The following is a 17,869-nucleotide window of genomic DNA, read 5'->3' on the forward strand; positions in this document are numbered from 1 at the left end:
CTCGCACCGCCAATCTGACAGATGTGCAACATTGCCCATATATGGAGACATCTGTCAGTGCTCTTCTTATTACTGTATTCACATACAGTATTGTGCCTGATATCATCAATTATTGTTTCTGGATGGCGCTGTTTCGGAATGGAGGTCTGTCCCCGAGCTGGTCATAGAAACACACAGACAGACACACACATTACAACCCAGTACAACCCATAGAGTATATAAAGAAGGATGGACTAGAGACTGAACTGTGGAAGTTGCTCAATGGCGTTTTGAAGCACCCGGAAGGACCGTCTACTTCCGCATTTGCCAACCAAATTTTGGTTGGCAAATGCGGAAGTGCAACCGAGCGCTCAATGTTAAAGCCATGTTTCCTCGCCATGAATCCACGGGTCCGCCTGCAGTCCTTCCTCTTACCACTAGGGCCCAGTGCTTCAACATTGGAGCGCCTCACTGGCCCCTTGGTACAACCACAGTCTAAGTACTTTCAGACGGCCATCGATCAATGCAGACGTTGTCGCCTGGCTCAACGACAGCTCTGCTCCAGGTCTGCTCAAGATGGGGCTCGACAACGCAAGCGCAACAAAAAAGAAAACAGCTCAACACAATCCAGGTCTGGTCATTCATTTAATCTAGGATTATATAACCTATATATAATTATTATAATAACCCTGCAAACGTCATGCATCCTCTTGCAGCACCACAGAACCGGAACCAGGAACCATCGACAACCAGCAGATCAACTTCAGTACGGCCAGAGAACAGTTCTTAAAGATGGAGCAGACCAGAACCCCAACCACCCCCAATAAACTACACAGCAACAGGTACTGTATATAGGGCTGCATGAGCAAAGAATAGGCTATTTTAGAAAGACACAGGGCCTCGTCCTTACTTCAATGAGTGAACAATACTAATTTAGGCTCTGTTCCATTCAGGGTGCTGGTATTGTGCATGTCGGCTCACTAGGAAACATCACTTTGAGACGTGGGTCTCAAAGTACCCAAAGTACAGGGTCCAGAGACTCAGAGTGGGGGTCCAGGGACCCGCATGGTTCTTTGAGGGGGTTCAAAAATGGCCTCTTATGGGCGTGTAACTCTGAGAGTGTACAAACGGACCCTTGGGCTCATTTAGTAATTGTGGGGCCCTTGAAATGCTACACTAAATAGAAGAGAGCCTTACTTAGTATTTGCCTATTTGGTAACATCTATGGTTTTTGTTTTCTGTTACAATAAGTGTTAAATGGCTGTATATTGTTGTGTTTAGTAACAGTGTTCAATAGAAATAGCTCTGTATTGTGATAGTAATCATTGCTATGTGTTTGTTCATAGTAATTATTGCTATGTGTTTGTTCAGTGTTAAATAACTCTATATATTGTGATAGTAATCATTGCTGTAGAGTAGGCTGTAGAGTAGAGTAGGCTGTAGTATCAGGGATCTCCATGGCTCTCAGTATACAGAACAGTTAACACACATTTTCAGGTCAGGTATGATTTTATCTAATCAGGATGGAGAACTCATACAGGATACAGGATAAATAAGTGCAATTGGCAGTGGTGACACAAAATGAGCAGACACAATTGCAACACAATTGAAGCTGATTATTGTCAGGTGCTGGAGAGACAGGGGAGATGCTACTGAACAACAATGCTTGGATTACAATAGGTGCATGCATAAAGCAATAAGTGGCAAATAGAGTGGCAAAGTGAGTGGCAGAGTGAGTTTTAAAGTCATTCAATGTTGTTTAATGCAATCAGATAGGACTTTTCTGTTTGGCAAAAAAATACTTTGTGGCCTTGCGAGTCCATACATCCATCCACTCAGTAGGCGATCCCACGTAACTTCCGGGTATGATGATGATGTCACACGCATACCCTCTTTATAGATTAACAACAACAACAACAAAACAAACATATATTGTGGAATATGTTCCAACATTAGAACATTCAATCGCACTATTTTAAGGCGCACGCTCGTGCAATGACACTATGCACGCGATCGGGTGATTCTTCAAAGGTTAATGGAAAAACACCGGCAGTGAGGCGGGTTTTAGTATTGATCAGAGCCACAGAGTTACGACAACTCCGTTCACTTCATGGAGGCCAGTCCGATGGCGGCTCTTCTACGTAGACTTCTATTGGCGAATAGGGACAACCGGAAGTTTCACGGAATGCATTGGCGTCTATGGGCTCGCGCGAGTACATGAACCACGTGACCGGGCTGTTTTCTGGCCCCTCAATGTCGCAACTCTGTCTATACACTATGCTATGGCTCTGGTATTGATTAATCCGGCAATAAATGTGTTTACAATTTAGGCATTTAGCAGACGCTCTTAATCCAGAGCTATACTTACATATTAAGCAAGGACAAAAAGCATACTGTATATATGCGCCCCAAGCCCTGGCTACAGAATGCTGCACTATGATGCGGACCGGGTGCCATCGACATCACCCACCAGATCTCCAAAACCTCGAAGCAGCCAGCAGGTACCATCAACATCACCCCCCATATCTCCAAAACCTCGAAGCAGCCAGGTACCAGCAGCATCCCCTCCCAGCTCTCCCAAAATACATCACACCCAGGTGCTACCATCACCTCCCGGATCTCCCAAACTGCAAAGCTCCAGGATGCTGCGCTCTCAGGCGGACCGGGTGTCAACATCGATGCAAGTGAGCATAGTTTAAGTCCTTTATGAAGTAAACACCTTGGTAGTAGCATCCTTTGCCTCCTGAACCACTTCTTTCTCTATATACTGTACCTGTTACAGCTGAGTTTTCTACCAGTATTGTAGCCTAACAGTATAGCCTTGTGTCATTTCATTGCTGTCGGGCATAAAACTATTATCAACATGATGTTTTCGTAAATTGATGTCCTACTTGATCATTCTACAGCATCACACAAGAGTATCCAAAATAGCTGATCTACAAGTTGAGAATGAGCTTGTCGATCTGCTATTTTTGCGTATTTCTTTATTATTTGAATCCTGAAAAGTAACATTTTTTGACATTACACTGATGAGCACGTTGGGCCACAATTGAAACAAGCCCCCTGTTTATTTGTGTGTGTGTGTGTGTGTGTGTGTGTGTGTGTGTGTGTGTGTGTGTGTGTGTGTGTGTGTGTGTGTGTGTGTGTGTGTGTGTGTGTGTGTGTGTGTGTGTGTGTGTTGTCCTTTTAGCATAACCATTGACTGTATACTACCTGTACTGTTAACTAAACCTGCTAATAAAGTATTAAACCAATCAATCAAAGATCCAGAGAGATGATGCGTGGATAGAGTTGGATCCCCAGACCTCCGGCAGAGGACCAGATGCAGAGCAGAGGCTGAGCAGGCTGAGCAGTGTGTTTGATGATCCGGACTCTGGTCTGGAGGTGAGCGCTGCGTATCTCTGCTGTCGCGAATAAGAAACCACCTAACTCCAAAATGCTCATTTTTCGGGAAATGGAAATTTTCATTTCTTTCAGGAAATGAAGAAAACCTTATATATTTTTTTCAACAAAGCAATAGGCTTTGTTGGCCACGTCATGTCATCAAAGTGCATGGTATTGTGACTTTATATATTGTCAATTACTTGCATGAGAGGGGGAGAGGTAGTGGAGTTAGTTGCTTTGTCAGACAGTTTGAAGGTCCAATAGAGTTAAGAGGATTTGTTCCGAAGCGCTTTTAACGCAAAGGGTGTTCAATAGCACTGATTTATGCAAAAAACAAAAAATTGAGTTAGGTGGTTTCCTCCTAACAGCAACGAATTATACTAACGAACTTACCTTTTTTTTTTAACTTAACTTAATACTTTATTCACTAGTACAGACCACACTCACAATCGAACATCGTTTAACATGGTTTAGCATTTATTTAGAAAGGTGGAACATGAGAAGGAATGATGCATAGGAATGAGATGCATTGAATGAATGATGCATTGGAATGATGCATGAGTAGATTGATGCATAGGTGATATGCATTGGATGGCCTTGACTGTTCGTGAGGATGAGTCCCGTTCGGGAAGGGGGGAAGGGAGGAGGATGTCGGGTTGGGAAGAGGGGAAGGGTAGGGGGTGTGAGGATGGAGGAGGTTTCCGAGGGGCCGGATGAATGAGTGAAAGGAGGGGGTGGGGAGGGGGAGTGAGGATGAGAGGATGATTTGGAGCTACAGAGGGAATCTTGAGGGAGTGAGGGGGAGGAGGATGTTAGTGAGACTAGGCCCCTGGGAGGGAAGTGGAGGATGATAGGGCGTATCCCTGTGGGGGGAGGGGGTGTCGAAGGCCCGGTTCCGGGGGGGTAGGATACCCTGAGTATTTGGCATGGGGTCTGAGTAGCGGGGCGTCCTTCTGGTCGTGTACGGACACGCCCCCAATACGAGACCCCAAAGTGGATCGAACGATTGGGGATCAATTATGGAGCGTTTGCTGGACCAGGGAGCCGTGGGCGGCTCTGAGGTCCTGGACACTCGTTCGTATGTAAGCATGGTATGCTTGTGAAGACCAGCGCCCAAGGAGTTGGACTGTGTGGTCGGTTATACCTTGTCTGGAGGCTGTGGAGGTGGCGCCGATCCGGAATGAGTGGCCGGAGAAGTCGGATGCGGAGTATCCGGCCTTGGTCAGGATCTGGCGGAGGTGGTAGAGGAACCAGTGCCTGGTGGCTATGGAGCCGGAATCTGTAGTGAACAGAGGATCGAGAGGAGAGGCACGGGAGGAGAGCCTATAGCACGGAGGTGACGGGTTAGGGGTTCGTATGGGCTGAGATGTGAGTCGAGTTTGAACAGGTAGATGGGTGTCGTTTTGCCATATTGGTCCGTTTTGCTGTATTTTAGAGTGAAAATGATGGTGGTGGAATCTATGATGCTCAGATCGGATAAACAGGGGTGTTTATTGTGGATGAATGTGGAGTTAGGTGTAGTGAATTCAGAGCACCTGAGGAAACCAAAAAAAGCTAGGAGGAACATGGCTTCCAGGGTGGAATCTGTGGAAGGGCTTGAATATCCGGAGCGGAGTGTATTGATGCATCCCGAGAGGATGTCGTAGGTGATAGGTTGGCGGAGAGGAGGGTTGTGAGGCTCCTTCCGTTTCAGGCTCTTAAGGAGCAGTGTGACGTGTGCGTGCTGGGAGAAAGGGTGAGGGGCTCCTGTTATGAGTTTGGAAATTAAATTGATACCTGATATGTAGACTCGGATGGTGGAGGGAAGCATGGCCCGTGATGAATGGCAGTGGCTGATGTATAGTACTGCGACAATGGCCCCCAGAAGTCGGCATACCCCTCCCGGAGTTAGGACCAAACACAACATAGTTTTTCCTCATCTCTAAGGCCTCCCATACATGAAATGGATTCTTGTATAAAAATATTTTACTGCAAAAGTGGTGAAATTGTTATTTAAAGTTATACACCTCAAACTAAAAATAAAGCCTGTCCGTCTGGTGGTTGAGGCACTTAAAGGCATGTAGATTCACAATGGAAGCTCTGAGAGGTTCAAAACTTGGCATACTTGAAGCCAGAACATACCTCTACATTCTAGAAAAGACTGAATGTCAATATCTGAATGTCAATATGAGATATAGTCATTTTAACACATACTTACAGTAGGCGGAAATGTACATCTATGTAGATGTCTTCTCTACTTTGTAGTGACTCTGGAATGGATTGTCATAGCAACACATATGATGGCTTGTAGGAAAGGTGAGGTTCTACTGAATCCAGCAATACCAATTGTGTAAATGTAGCTTGCATAATCGTGGAGTTATGGCACAAAACATATATGGTGTCCCAAATGGGGGGAAATAAAACTAATGAAATCTACAGTATCACATTAGTTTTATTTTTACTTCACTTATCAAGGGTGGGAAAACATAAACAAATCACTTGAGTAGAAGTCCCTAAAATGTATGAAATGTCTCAAACTTGAGAAATGAGAAATTGTGAACAAATAGATGCCGCTTCAATAGAGAAATATGCAAGCCTAGATTGGAACTACTAACTATTATTATGTTGCAGCACATGACCTGGATGTTCCCTCATCAAGCTCAAATCTCAATATTATCCTCATAAATATAAATAATCAAGTTATTCATTTCTGTTATTTGGTTACAGTCAAGTTATACTACACTACAGTATTTGGCTCCACCTGCATCTTATTGCCTACAGTATGTGGCTTTCTTCATAAAATGACAGGTAAAATCATTTCACATATTTTGGAATGTGAAAAGATGAGATGAACCTTGTCAAATCAAGTAGCTATTTAGCTGACTGGAGTGGAGAGTGACCTAGCATTTAGTTATCTTTAGTGTAACAGAGCCTACTGCCTGTCCCGTAGTCTACACTGACAATAGCAGAACCCTGCCCTGACACTGTTTCACCAGAATGGAAAATAGACTTAATTAGTATCACTTGTAATATGGTTACTGCACATACTATAGCCTAAAAATAGTGCGCGCAATGCACAACATAGATACTGTACAAATTCTGAAGTGTATCTTTAAACTTTTACCAAAATGGAATATTGGATCCAAATCTTTGTATCATCTTTGCTAAACAGTTGGAAAAAGGCACGAAACAAGACCCATAATGTATAAAGACCACGGCAGAAGACCTTCAACACTAACTGTTGTTCAACAGAGAGATGATGTTCATAAAACCCTGGCAAACCCAAATTCAATATACTCTCCTCTCCTCATCATATACTGTATCATGTTGAGAAAACTACTCCAGTAAGACCAGAGTGAGAGCATGCCGTCTCGTCAAGAAGACTGAACAGGGTACAACATTGTTGAATAGGATACAACACTGTTTAACATACAAATATATTGTTTCATTTGTGGGAAGGCCAGCACAATTGATTGATTGATTGATGGATTTAATAGTTTATTAAACATAAATGTAAAAACAGCAACAGAGTACAGTCATACAATTAGTCCAAAAGGGATAGCACAAAAAAGTCCTCGCGGTCTTGTTGCAATCAGTTCATAGACAAAACCAGGACTACTGGTCAGAGTACCAGAGACAGGGCCTTCACATGGTCACTGGTCAGAGTACCAGAGACAGGGCCTTCACATGGTCACTGGTCAGAGTACCAGAGACAGGGCCTTCACATGGTCACTGGTCAGAGTACCAGAGACAGGGCCTTCACATGGTCACTGGTCAGAGTACCAGAGACAGGGCCTTCACATGGTCACTGGTCAGAGTACCAGAGACAGGGCCTTCACATGGTCACTGGTCAGAGTACCAGAGACAGGGCCTTCACATGGTCACTGGTCAGAGTACCAGAGACAGGGCCTTCACATGGTCACTGGTCAGAGTACCAGAGACAGGGCCTTCACATGCAGCATCAGAAAGATTGATGAAGTTGTACATCGGCTGCTCTCGTACCCAGATCTCTTTGCATATGATGACAAATATCATAAATGCTACCTAAAACACAAAATATCTAAACGAAATATAGCAGCAGCTATAAAACAAAGAATTAGAACAGCAGACCAGTATCTATGTCAAAGCTTTTATTAATCTCACTGAAATAGTTAACATCTTTCTTTAAATAAATGAAAGTGATGACAAGTCATCACTTTCAATAAATAAGAGTTATGACATACTGAAGACACTGGTCCATGGTTTTCTTCATCGATATATCTGCAGGTCTATGTAGTAGTTCTGGATTTTCTTGGATATTTGCATCTTCTCTCATTGTGCCCATTTCCCATGGGCACACTTTTAGAGCATGCAACATCAGACTTTCCATGTTCTACAAATTATAATGCTGTATGTTTCCAGGGTTTGTATTTAGACAATATCATCTTCTTCCTCAGAGTCAGTGTCTTCAGTATGTCATAACAGTCAAGGAGTTTATATACCGTAAATGGAAATTGGTGCATTTACAGTATATAGAGCTTTTATCCAAAGCACTTTACATAGATTGTGCATTACATTCACACATTCAGTCACACACCGATGGCAGAGGAAACCATACAAGGCACCGACCTGCACATCGGGATCAATTAGGGGTTCAGAGTCTAGCTCTGGGGGAGCCCTGGATCGAACTGAGAATATGGTATGATATAGTACTAACGGTATATTGTTAGTTCACACTGAAATTTGTCTTGCGAACCTCACGGTTCTCCATCCAGCCGCTCTATTGGCCACTCTATCCCTGAGGCACTGCCGCCTCGGCATATTACCAGTATTATTGTATATTTGTCATCATACACAAAGAGATCTGGGTACGAGAGGAGCAGATGATGTACAACTTCATCAACCTTTCTGATGCTGCATGAAGGACCATAAGTCTCTGGTACACATACCAGTACCAGCCATAATGGCTGTCAGATGTTCTGGTCTTGTACTGGCACACAAATGAAAAATATCTTTGTATGTTAAACAATGTTGTATCAACCCTATTCAGTCTTCTTGATGAGACTGGTGCAGGCATGCTCTCACTCAACATTTGCAACTTGCTCATTACTGCAGCATATTGTCTGTATATAGAGCCACGGTGTTATGAACATCATCATCTCTCTGTTGAGCAACATTTAGTAAGATCATTTTAATTTTGAGTATCTGCCGATACTGATTTTTCCCCATCTGAAAATTATATTTTTATGCAACTCCTCCAATATCACAATAGTACAATATCCCAAATCACGGACAATATACAGTCTAATATCATGATATGGCTATCATATTGATACTAGGGATGTCCCAATCACATTTTTGTGCTCCTGATCTGATCATTTAAAAATGTCATGATCGGCCCTGATTTCTGATACACTTCACATTATAAGATCACATAAGATGCACATAGGTGGAGCCAAATACTGTAGTATAAATTGACTGTAACCAAATAACTCAAATAACAGAAATGAATAACTTGATTATTTATATTTATGAGGATAATATTGAGATTTGAGCTTGATGAGGGAACATCCAGGTCATGTGCTGCAACATAATAATAGTTAGTAGTTCCAATCTAGGCTTGCATATTTCTCTATTGAAGCGGCATCTATTTGTTCACAATTTCTCATTTCTCAAGTTTGAGACATTTCATACATTTTAGGGACTTCTACTCAAGTGATTTGTTTATGTTTTCCCACCCTTGATAAGTGAAGTAAAAATAAAACTAATGTGATACTGTAGATTTCATTAGTTTTATTTCCCCCCGTTTGGGACACCATATATGTTTTGTGCCATAACTCCACGATTATGCAAGCTACATTTACACAATTGGTATTGCTGGATTCAGTAGAACCTCACCTTTCCTACAAGCCATCATATGTGTTGCTATGACAATCCATTCCAGAGTCACTACAAAGTAGAGAAGACATCTACATAGATGTACAATTCCGCCTACTGTAAGTATGTGTTAAAATGACTATATCTCATATTGACATTCAGATATTGACATTCAGTCTTTCCTAGAATGTAGAGGTATGTTCTGGCTTCAAGTATGCCAAGTTTTGAACCTCTCAGAGCTTCCATTGTGAATCTACATGCCTTTAAGTGCCTCAACCACCAGACGGACAGGCTTTATTTTTAGTTTGAGGTGTATAACTTTAAATAACAATTTCACCACTTTTGCAGTAAAATATTTTTATACAAGAATCCATTTCATGTATGGGAGGCCTTAGAGATGAGGAAAAACTATGTTGTGTTTGGTCCTAACTCCGGGAGGGGTATCTCGAAAACTAAAGCACTTTTTGACTGTTTGTTGCAGGACTAGTAGGAGGTGAGGGTGATGAGGTCCAGAGAAGGGAAATGTAGGCCGAAGGTAGAGTGAAATGACTGGAAAGTGCGCCAGGCTGTCCAGTAGGAGGAGAGTGTGGATGGGGAAATACCTTGGAGTATGAGGTTTCTGGAGATGGTCCGGAGGTTGTGGAGTGGATGGTCTAGGGGAAGGTCATCTGTGAAAACGGAGGAGCTGGAGTCGGGTGGAGGTCTGCGGATGGGGCCAATAGCCTGAATTTCTGGAATGAAAAGCGGGAAAGTGAATCTGCTATTGCGTTGTGATGACCGGGGACGTGGGCTGCTTGGATGAGGAAATTGTGGGTGACTGAGATCCATGTGAGTCGTCTGAGGAGCGCCATGAGGGGTAGTGAGGGGGAGAGACCTTTGTTAATGATTTGGACGGTGGCTTGGTTGTCGGAGTGTATGAGGACTGAGCGGCTGGTCCATTCGTGACCCCAAAGAGAGGCCGCGACTATGACGGGGGTACATCTCAAAGAGGGCTGAGGAGTGGGCAGAGGAAAAGGGTGGTGAAAATAGCTCTTCTGGCCACTTCTCTGCGAACCACCTCCCTCTGTGATACCCTCCGAAACCGACGGAGGGTGCCGCATCGGTGTATAGGTCCAGGTCTTCGGGAGAGGAGTGGAAGTCATTGAAGAAAAATGTCACGCCGTTCCAGTTGGACAGCAGGAGGTGCCAGAGCCTGAGCTCTATGCGGCATGGTAGATCTAGGCTGACGTGGTGGTGAAGTGACGGGGCGGATGCGGCGAGGTGGAGGAGGTGGGAAATGAATGAACGGCCTTGTGGGATGATTCTGGTGGCGTAGTTGAGATGGCCTAGGAGCTGTAGGAGTTGTTGTTTTGTGCATGACGGGATTTCGAGGAAGTTGGAGATGAGTAGTGAGATGCGGTCTAATTCTTCTGGGGGTAGTGAGGCTTGGAATGTGACAGAATCCAGATCGATGCCCAGGAACTGAATTTGTGTCAGGGGACCCATTGTTTTTTCCTCGGCGAGGGGGATGCCGAGCGCCGCGAACGTGGTTTTTAGGCACGTTAGGCTGCGGGCGGGGGGGTGCTGATGGGGGGTCGATGGTGAGGAAATCATGCAGGAGGTGGACTAGGTGGGGGATGTGGTCGTTATTGAGCATTATCCAGCAGAGGAGTTCTGAGAGGTTGTTAAACAGTCTGGGGGAGCTTTTGCATCCGAAGGTTAGCCTGACAGAAAAATTAAATGTATTGTTCCAGTGAACGCCAAAAAGGTGCCATGAGTCTGGGTGTAGTGGGAGGACTTTGAATGCCGACGTGATGTCGGCTTTTGACAGCCAGGCACCACGCCCGGCGAGTCGGATGAGGGTGATGGCGTGGTCTATGGTTGAGTATTTGAGGGAGTAGTCGGTGCTGGGGATGAGGCTGTTAATGCTGGGGATGGATGAACCGTGTGGGGCGGATAGGTCAATGATGAGTCGTTTCTTTCCTGAGTATTTCCTGGTTGCCACGCCCAGGGGGCTGATTCGGTATGAGGGGAACGGGGGGGAATCGAATGGTCTTATCATGAATCCTTGGTGTATTTCTTTCTCTAGTAGGGAGGTGACGATGTCGGGTTCTGATAGGGCGGACTGGAGGTTCTTGCAGGAATGGGATATGACGGGGAGTGAGAAAATGCCTGGTGAAAATCCGTTTATGAGACCGTCGATGAAAAAAAGGATGAATGGGGTGTCGGGATGGTGAGTTAGCGCTTTGGCTAGGGGGCGGGGATGTTGACGGGGGTGGCCAGGTGTTTTATCAGTCAGCTGCTGGCTGGTTTGGTGGGGTTGTGGGGGCAGGTGGGCCGGGTGTGTGCTCCGCCGCAGTAGGAGCATACGTGGAGCATTTTGCAGTGGTTAACCAGGCACCCCTTATCATTAAAATTATTGCACAGCATTTTGGAGCCAATGAACATGATTTTCCTGCCCCGCTTGTCCAGGGCTTGGGAGGAGGAGGGGAAGGCGGTCGGGCCAGAGGGGCGGGGTTTTGGCTGCCTGTCGGGGGCTGGCTGGGAGTGAAATGGGTGAGTGGGAGCTGGGGTGGGTCTGGATGAAGGTTTGGTGGCTGAGAGGACGCACTCGGTGGTGGGGTGGGAGGGGCAGCCGCAGACGGAGCAGGTGAGAGCGGCGCTGCCGGCGAAGAGCCGGCAGTATAGCTCGACGTCGAGGGCGCCCCAGTATGTGGTCTGGTTCCACTGAAGGGAGCAGGCACAGGGGGGGGGGGGAGGTATGCTGGGGGGGAGGCATGACACGCCTGGACTGCGTGGCATAGGGTCCGAGGCGGCTGTGCACGGTCTGGCCTGGGGGTACAGGTAGAGGTCCAGTAGTGGAATTATTTGGTATGATGAAACATTGATTAAAGTAATCATCGTTTGCAATGGTTTGCTCACCTCGGTGATTCTGGACAGGCAGCGATGAGTCCTCTCTCCGGTCGTCGCGTCGGGAAGGACCCTGTGTGACGTCGTCGTGCAGCAACGCGGATGTTGCCGGAAGGGCTGGAGATGGGCACTGGGCTAACAAATTAAACAGTTGCCCCTTGTTTAGAGTTCTGTGAAAAGCGACTGTCCACTCGTTCGGCGGTGGCATGGCCGGCCTCGTTGAAGAGGACTGCGGACCTGAGACGGCGCGCGTTCGGGTGGACTCACGACGAGGAGGAGGTGGAGGTGGAATATCACTGTGTGCCCGGCGTTGGTGAGGCGGAGGGAGCGGGGGGAGTTGGCGGAGCCGTTGGCCCGTTCTGGAGCCGAGGTTGCTGGACGCAGAGGCGGCTACCCGCCGGGTTGCCTGCGGTGCCCGGGTTGCCGTCGATACGGTGATGTGACCGGGAGCTGATCGAGGCAACACGCCGGTCGCCAGAAGCCTCTGGAGGATTGGCGTTTCAGGCGAGTCCGGGAAGGGGAATTCGTCATCAGAGGGAAAGAGATTAATGCTATCCATTTAGCTAGTTTTTGCTTTAGAAGCGTGTGCTTTGTAGTACGAGACGTACGAGATTCGATGCACGAGTGGCTGGTGAAACAGGCTGGCATATATACTCTTCCCTTGATGCAGCTGGTGGTTGCCATGGCAGTGAGGTCTCGGTGAGTAGTGAGGGTGGAGCTGGCGTTGGTAACCATGGCAGGTAAATGGTGTAGATGATTGAGCTTGGTACCTGAGGCTAGGGATAGAGTTAGCGTGGCATGGTGGCAGAGGAGGCCAACGATCTTAGCTTGTAAGCGTGGTCTTCCTCCTGAACATGCGTTGTACCAACTTCAATATTACATCTGAGAGTCAAATATTAAGCCTACTTGTTACTCTACTTAGTCTAAGTCTAAGTAAATAGTAACCAAAGCTGTTAATAATTATTATTAACAGCTTTGGTTACTAGTTACTTTATTTAAATTATTATTACAAATCATGGATTAACCCTTATTTTATACTACTCTATTCGAAAATACTCAAATTATTTACCTTGTAAATCAGCTATTTGACACATTTTGACACATTTTTGTACTTTTACTTGTACTGTATGTACATTTTGACGCCAATACTTTCATATTTTCTTACTCAAGTAAAATGTTTAATTTGAAAAGCATTTACTACAGTATTCATACTGTGGTATTGCTACTTTTGCAAAACAAACAAAACTGTGTATATTTCTTCCGCCACTGGAGGTGAGTGCTGGCTACACCAGCGATGGAAGCGCGTCCAGCGACCGCGTCTGGAGCGAAGAACACGGCAGCTCCTGGAAGTCGCCGGCGCCTGCAGCGCCGCCCTCCTCCTACGAGACGCCCATAGAGAGAGAGATCCGCGTGGCCCAGGAGAGGGAGGAGAACCTCCGCCGCTCGCGGGGGATCAAGCTGAGCGACGGGCGGACGGAGATGGTGGCCATCAAGACCAAACCGCTGCCGACGGCACTGCGATCCCCGTCCCTGACGACCTCCTCCCCCAGCTCAAGGTTAGAATAGTTTGAGAGTTTTAACTATTCTTTAGTTAGTATTGACCTTTTTTGTGTTTGCTAGTTTTTTATTAGTTTTTTGTTTTTGTGACAACGCATAGTTTTAGTATATTTTGTATTAGTTTTAGTGTTTTTTTATTATTTTTTTATTTTTTTATAAATATACAAAATATATATTCAGTTACTATTGGTAACAAGAAAAACGAATTTCAGTTTGTTTTAGTTAGTTTTCTAAACACACTGTACAGTTTTTTAATTTTGTATTATAGTTTTTAGTTCAGTTAACGAAGATGCATTTTCAATTTTAGTTTTCGTTATGTACCGGTAGTTAGTTCTCGTTAACTCTAATAGCCTTGCCCCATGCAGCTCCCCGCTGAGCCCCGTCAAGGCCAAGGAGAAGAACCGCGTCAGTTTCCTCATCCAGAAAGAACTGCAGAGAGACGGCTGGAGAAGCGAGGAGAACCTCTCCCAGAAGAGCCTCCATGAGGGATCTAGTAGAGGTCTGGGCCAGAGCCGACAAGCAGGAACTCCTCAGGAGCTGACCACGGGGGAACGGAAGACGGTCCTGGTGACATCCGGTATAGTGTTTTTCCCCCCCGACCACAACTGTTACAGAATGTGATTTAGATGTGCATGTTGTTTAGACGAGTGGTTTAGTTTAGACGATGTACAGTATTTGGCTGTATGGTAAATGTTGAATTTATACAGCACCTTTATCCAAGGCGCTTTACATTACATTACATTAGATTACATTCACCCATTCACACCGATGCCTTAGGAAACCATGCGAGGCACCAACCTGCACATCGGGAGCAATTAGGGGTTCAGTGTCTTGCTCAAGGACACTTCTGCACTAACTCTGGGGGAGCCCGGGTTCGAACCGTGCGGTTCCCATCTGGTCACTCTACCTCTGAGCCACTGCCGCCCCGTATGGACCCCCATTCGTCAAGATTTTGTGTCCGAGACCCCCATAAGACATGTATAATTGTTTGTGTTACAACGATTCCTCATTTTCCTGGAGACCCTTCTGGAACGCCCTCAAACACTCCATTTTGAGAACCAGTGGTTTAGACAGATTGTTTCCAGATGTGCAGAATGTTGTTCAATGTTTAGACATAATGCTATGTAGTTTCTTAAGGCACTACATTGTTCTCTTTGCACTACAGTATGTGACTATTTACCTAGTTCATTGCAAGTCGCTCTGGGTAAGAGAGTGTCATGAGAGTGTAAATGATAAATGCGTACAATGTGAATTGCAGATAGGAAGGAGAAATCATTCACTGAGGAAGAGGAGGAAGCAGGAGAGCAGGGGTCCTGGGTGACGAAGAGGGACCAGACGGAGATCTTTCCTTCTCCATGCTGTCCTCACAAACACCAGGAGGAGACAGAGCTGTACATCAGCAGGTTGGTTGCTTTCAAGGAAACCAAACAGTCCTACAGTCATGAGTCCGTTTAAGTCAACCTGCCATGGGTTAGCGGTGATCTGCCGCGCATGTCGGGAGCCACGGGTGATTTTTAACCCACAGCATGGGATAGTTGTAACCAACGGCGCATGTCAGGAGCGACATTGTTGTCAAACAAATGCCTGTGGGGACTAGTGTTAGTATGCACCCCGGTTTGGTTGCTTGTATGTTTGCTTGTTTCTTTGTTTGCTTGTTGTCACTCACAAAACAATATAAAGAAGATTCACAAGTATTAAGTAATAGCCTATGTGAGGGAGAACGCATACAAAAACTTGAGAAGTCTCATGCTCAAGGAAAACGTTTTACGGGAGTATTCTTTAAGCGCACACATATGTGCAGGCATTTCGGAGCGTTGCCGAATCCACCATTCCTTCATGGGGTGAAATCAAGTTAATTGCCACAACCACCGATCTTGTGAAGAATGAAAATGGGAATATTCTAAACTTTCACAGATTCTGCCAATAATCCTATATTCTTTGAGACACAGACACACATCCGCGTTTTGCAGTGTCAAACAAGGAATCACATGACGTTGATCCCCTTCCCCGGCCTATAGGCTCATACTAGGACATGAAGTATGGGCATCTTGTGCGGTCGCCACTAAACCATCTCGCCCCTCAATTCTTTCTGACGACCTCACACCGACCGCTCGGTGTTGTATTCTTTATTTTGTTTTACTGAGAATAAGTACAAAATTTAGGTATAGGGTTACGTTTAGGCATAGTTTTGCTGAGGTTAGGAATAAGGTTAGGTTTAACCGTTAAAGCATAATTTACTTGGGTTACTTTAGGAATACCAGGCCGCGCAGACCCGCAGTTCCGCCGGCTGTACGCCCGGGGCGAGTTGGTAAAGGGACGACTCGTCTCGTATTCGACGTATATGTACTGTATGTGTAGGCAGAACAATACTGTTTGAAATGAGCTGATCTACAAGCTTCCAGGCCAAATAATGTGCGGGTCCTTGTGTTGACATGAAAACATTTGACAAGCAATATTAAGATAAGTGATTTCAGATATTTGTCTCATTTGTTTGTGTGTTCCTCCAGGTTGAGTTCCTCTCCCATGTCCATCACGCTGTGGGGAGACTCGGAGGTCCAGAACCTCAGCAGGGTGCTGCCGGTGGGCTACCCTGTGGACAGAATCCCCCCCGTGCTGAGCAGACCCCAGGTCAGTGGTAAATGGTACTCAACCTACCCTGTGGACAGAATCCCTCCCGTGCTGAGCAGACCCCAGGTCAGTGGTAAATGGTACTCAACCTACCCTGAGGACAGAATCCCCCCGCGCTGAGCAGACCCCAGGTCAGTGGCACATGGTACTTAGCCTCGGAAACCCAGACGTGTTTATTTCCAGGGAGAAAAAAAAAAAGTCTGGGGCCGAGTCCACTTCAATTCGGCATAGAGTAGCGCAAACTTATATCTCTCTCTGCTGATTTCTGGCTGCCTATGCCATAGAAAGCATAGGTGAACCCCAGGCTACATGGTACTCAACCCCAGTAACCTGTTTTTTTTTCTTTCTTTTTTTATTCTTGGGGCTTTTTTATGCTTTTATTGATAGGTAGAAAGTATAATGTGACAGGAAATGGGGCGAGAGACACGCAGCAAAGGTCGTCGGGATCGGGACTCGGACCCGCGACATGCTGTCAGGCTGGATTACCAGGCCTAGATACCCGGACCGCTAGGCCGGCCCGGGACCAACCCCAGTAACTTGACCAGTGCTCAAATATTACACAACTACAAGAAAGGTGCTCTGTCCAAATGTAGTAATTTAATATCAATGCATTGAAATGTAGACATTTTCCCAAACAAGTCTTATGTGTTGCGTGACGAGTTGTGAGCCTAGATGCAATTTTTGTCACTAGCCTATATTTGAAGTAGGAGGGGAAGCCCTTTTGGTGTTTTTACCCTTCAAGATGGGAACGCATTTTGTACGGTATATAGCAGCATAAATTTTTTCAAATCTTTAATATTTTGACGGTTTTCAGAAAACTTTGGGATTTAGAAGGTGTTTTTAGATTTCGCCCTAAATGGGTTAAGTGGTTAAATCATACGACAAACCTCGGCCTCAAATATTCCTCAACGGCCTGTTATAGCGCCACCATTAGGCCGATTTAGGCAAAACACATTTCTGTAGATGACTCATACACATTTTATCCATACATCACACAATTCGGTATACGCTATCTCCATAGTCATGTGATCAACACAGATCTGCACAATTCCCCATCTTCCATCCTGATTGGCTAAGATTGTCTTCCAAAACTCACATGATTGGTCTGTTTCGAACAAAATGCCACAAATCACAAACACAGTGTACAATTTCCATGAAATTATACACGCACATTTCCACTAGGCCGAGGACGACATGCCACTATTTCCCAAATCAGCCTCACGGTGGCGCTATAACAGGCCAATTCCTGTTTTTACCTATAACTGCATCGACAACTTATGTATGCGCACTCCGTAGAGGCCATGGAAAAACATTTTCCCTGCATCCCTGCACATCTGCCGGTTATAGCGCCGATTTCAGCAAAACACATTGTTTATGTTAGTCGCACAGATTTCATCCAAATCTCACGCAAATCGGTACACATGATCTCTGTAATCATGTGATCAAGACGAGCCTGTTGGATTCTCAGATTCTACACTGATTAGCTAAGATTGCCTTCCAAAGTTTTCAGGAGTCGCCCATTTTGTACAAAATGCTGCACAGTTTATATTACTCGTAAACATTTTGCCAAACATCACACACACTCCATATCCTCCGG

General features: G+C 45.5%; 1 protein-coding gene across 1 annotated transcript in view; it reads left to right on the top strand.

Moving 5' to 3' along the window:
• misp (mitotic spindle positioning) overlaps positions 1-17,869 on the top strand; it is a 30,651-nt gene that overhangs the window by 6,582 nt on the left and 6,200 nt on the right. Inside the window, exons 6-12 of the mRNA XM_083767028.1 lie at positions 696-821; positions 2,393-2,663; positions 3,244-3,363; positions 13,360-13,643; positions 14,010-14,221; positions 14,903-15,047; positions 16,152-16,272. Of these exons, the coding sequence (XP_083623154.1) occupies positions 696-821; positions 2,393-2,663; positions 3,244-3,363; positions 13,360-13,643; positions 14,010-14,221; positions 14,903-15,047; positions 16,152-16,272 (1,279 nt within the window). The remainder of the gene's footprint in view (positions 1-695; positions 822-2,392; positions 2,664-3,243; positions 3,364-13,359; positions 13,644-14,009; positions 14,222-14,902; positions 15,048-16,151; positions 16,273-17,869) is intronic.

Source organism: Protomyctophum parallelum (genome assembly GCF_964188405.1).
Source record: "Protomyctophum parallelum genome assembly, chromosome: 6".
In the NCBI taxonomy this organism is placed as follows: Eukaryota; Metazoa; Chordata; class Actinopteri; order Myctophiformes; family Myctophidae; genus Protomyctophum; species Protomyctophum parallelum.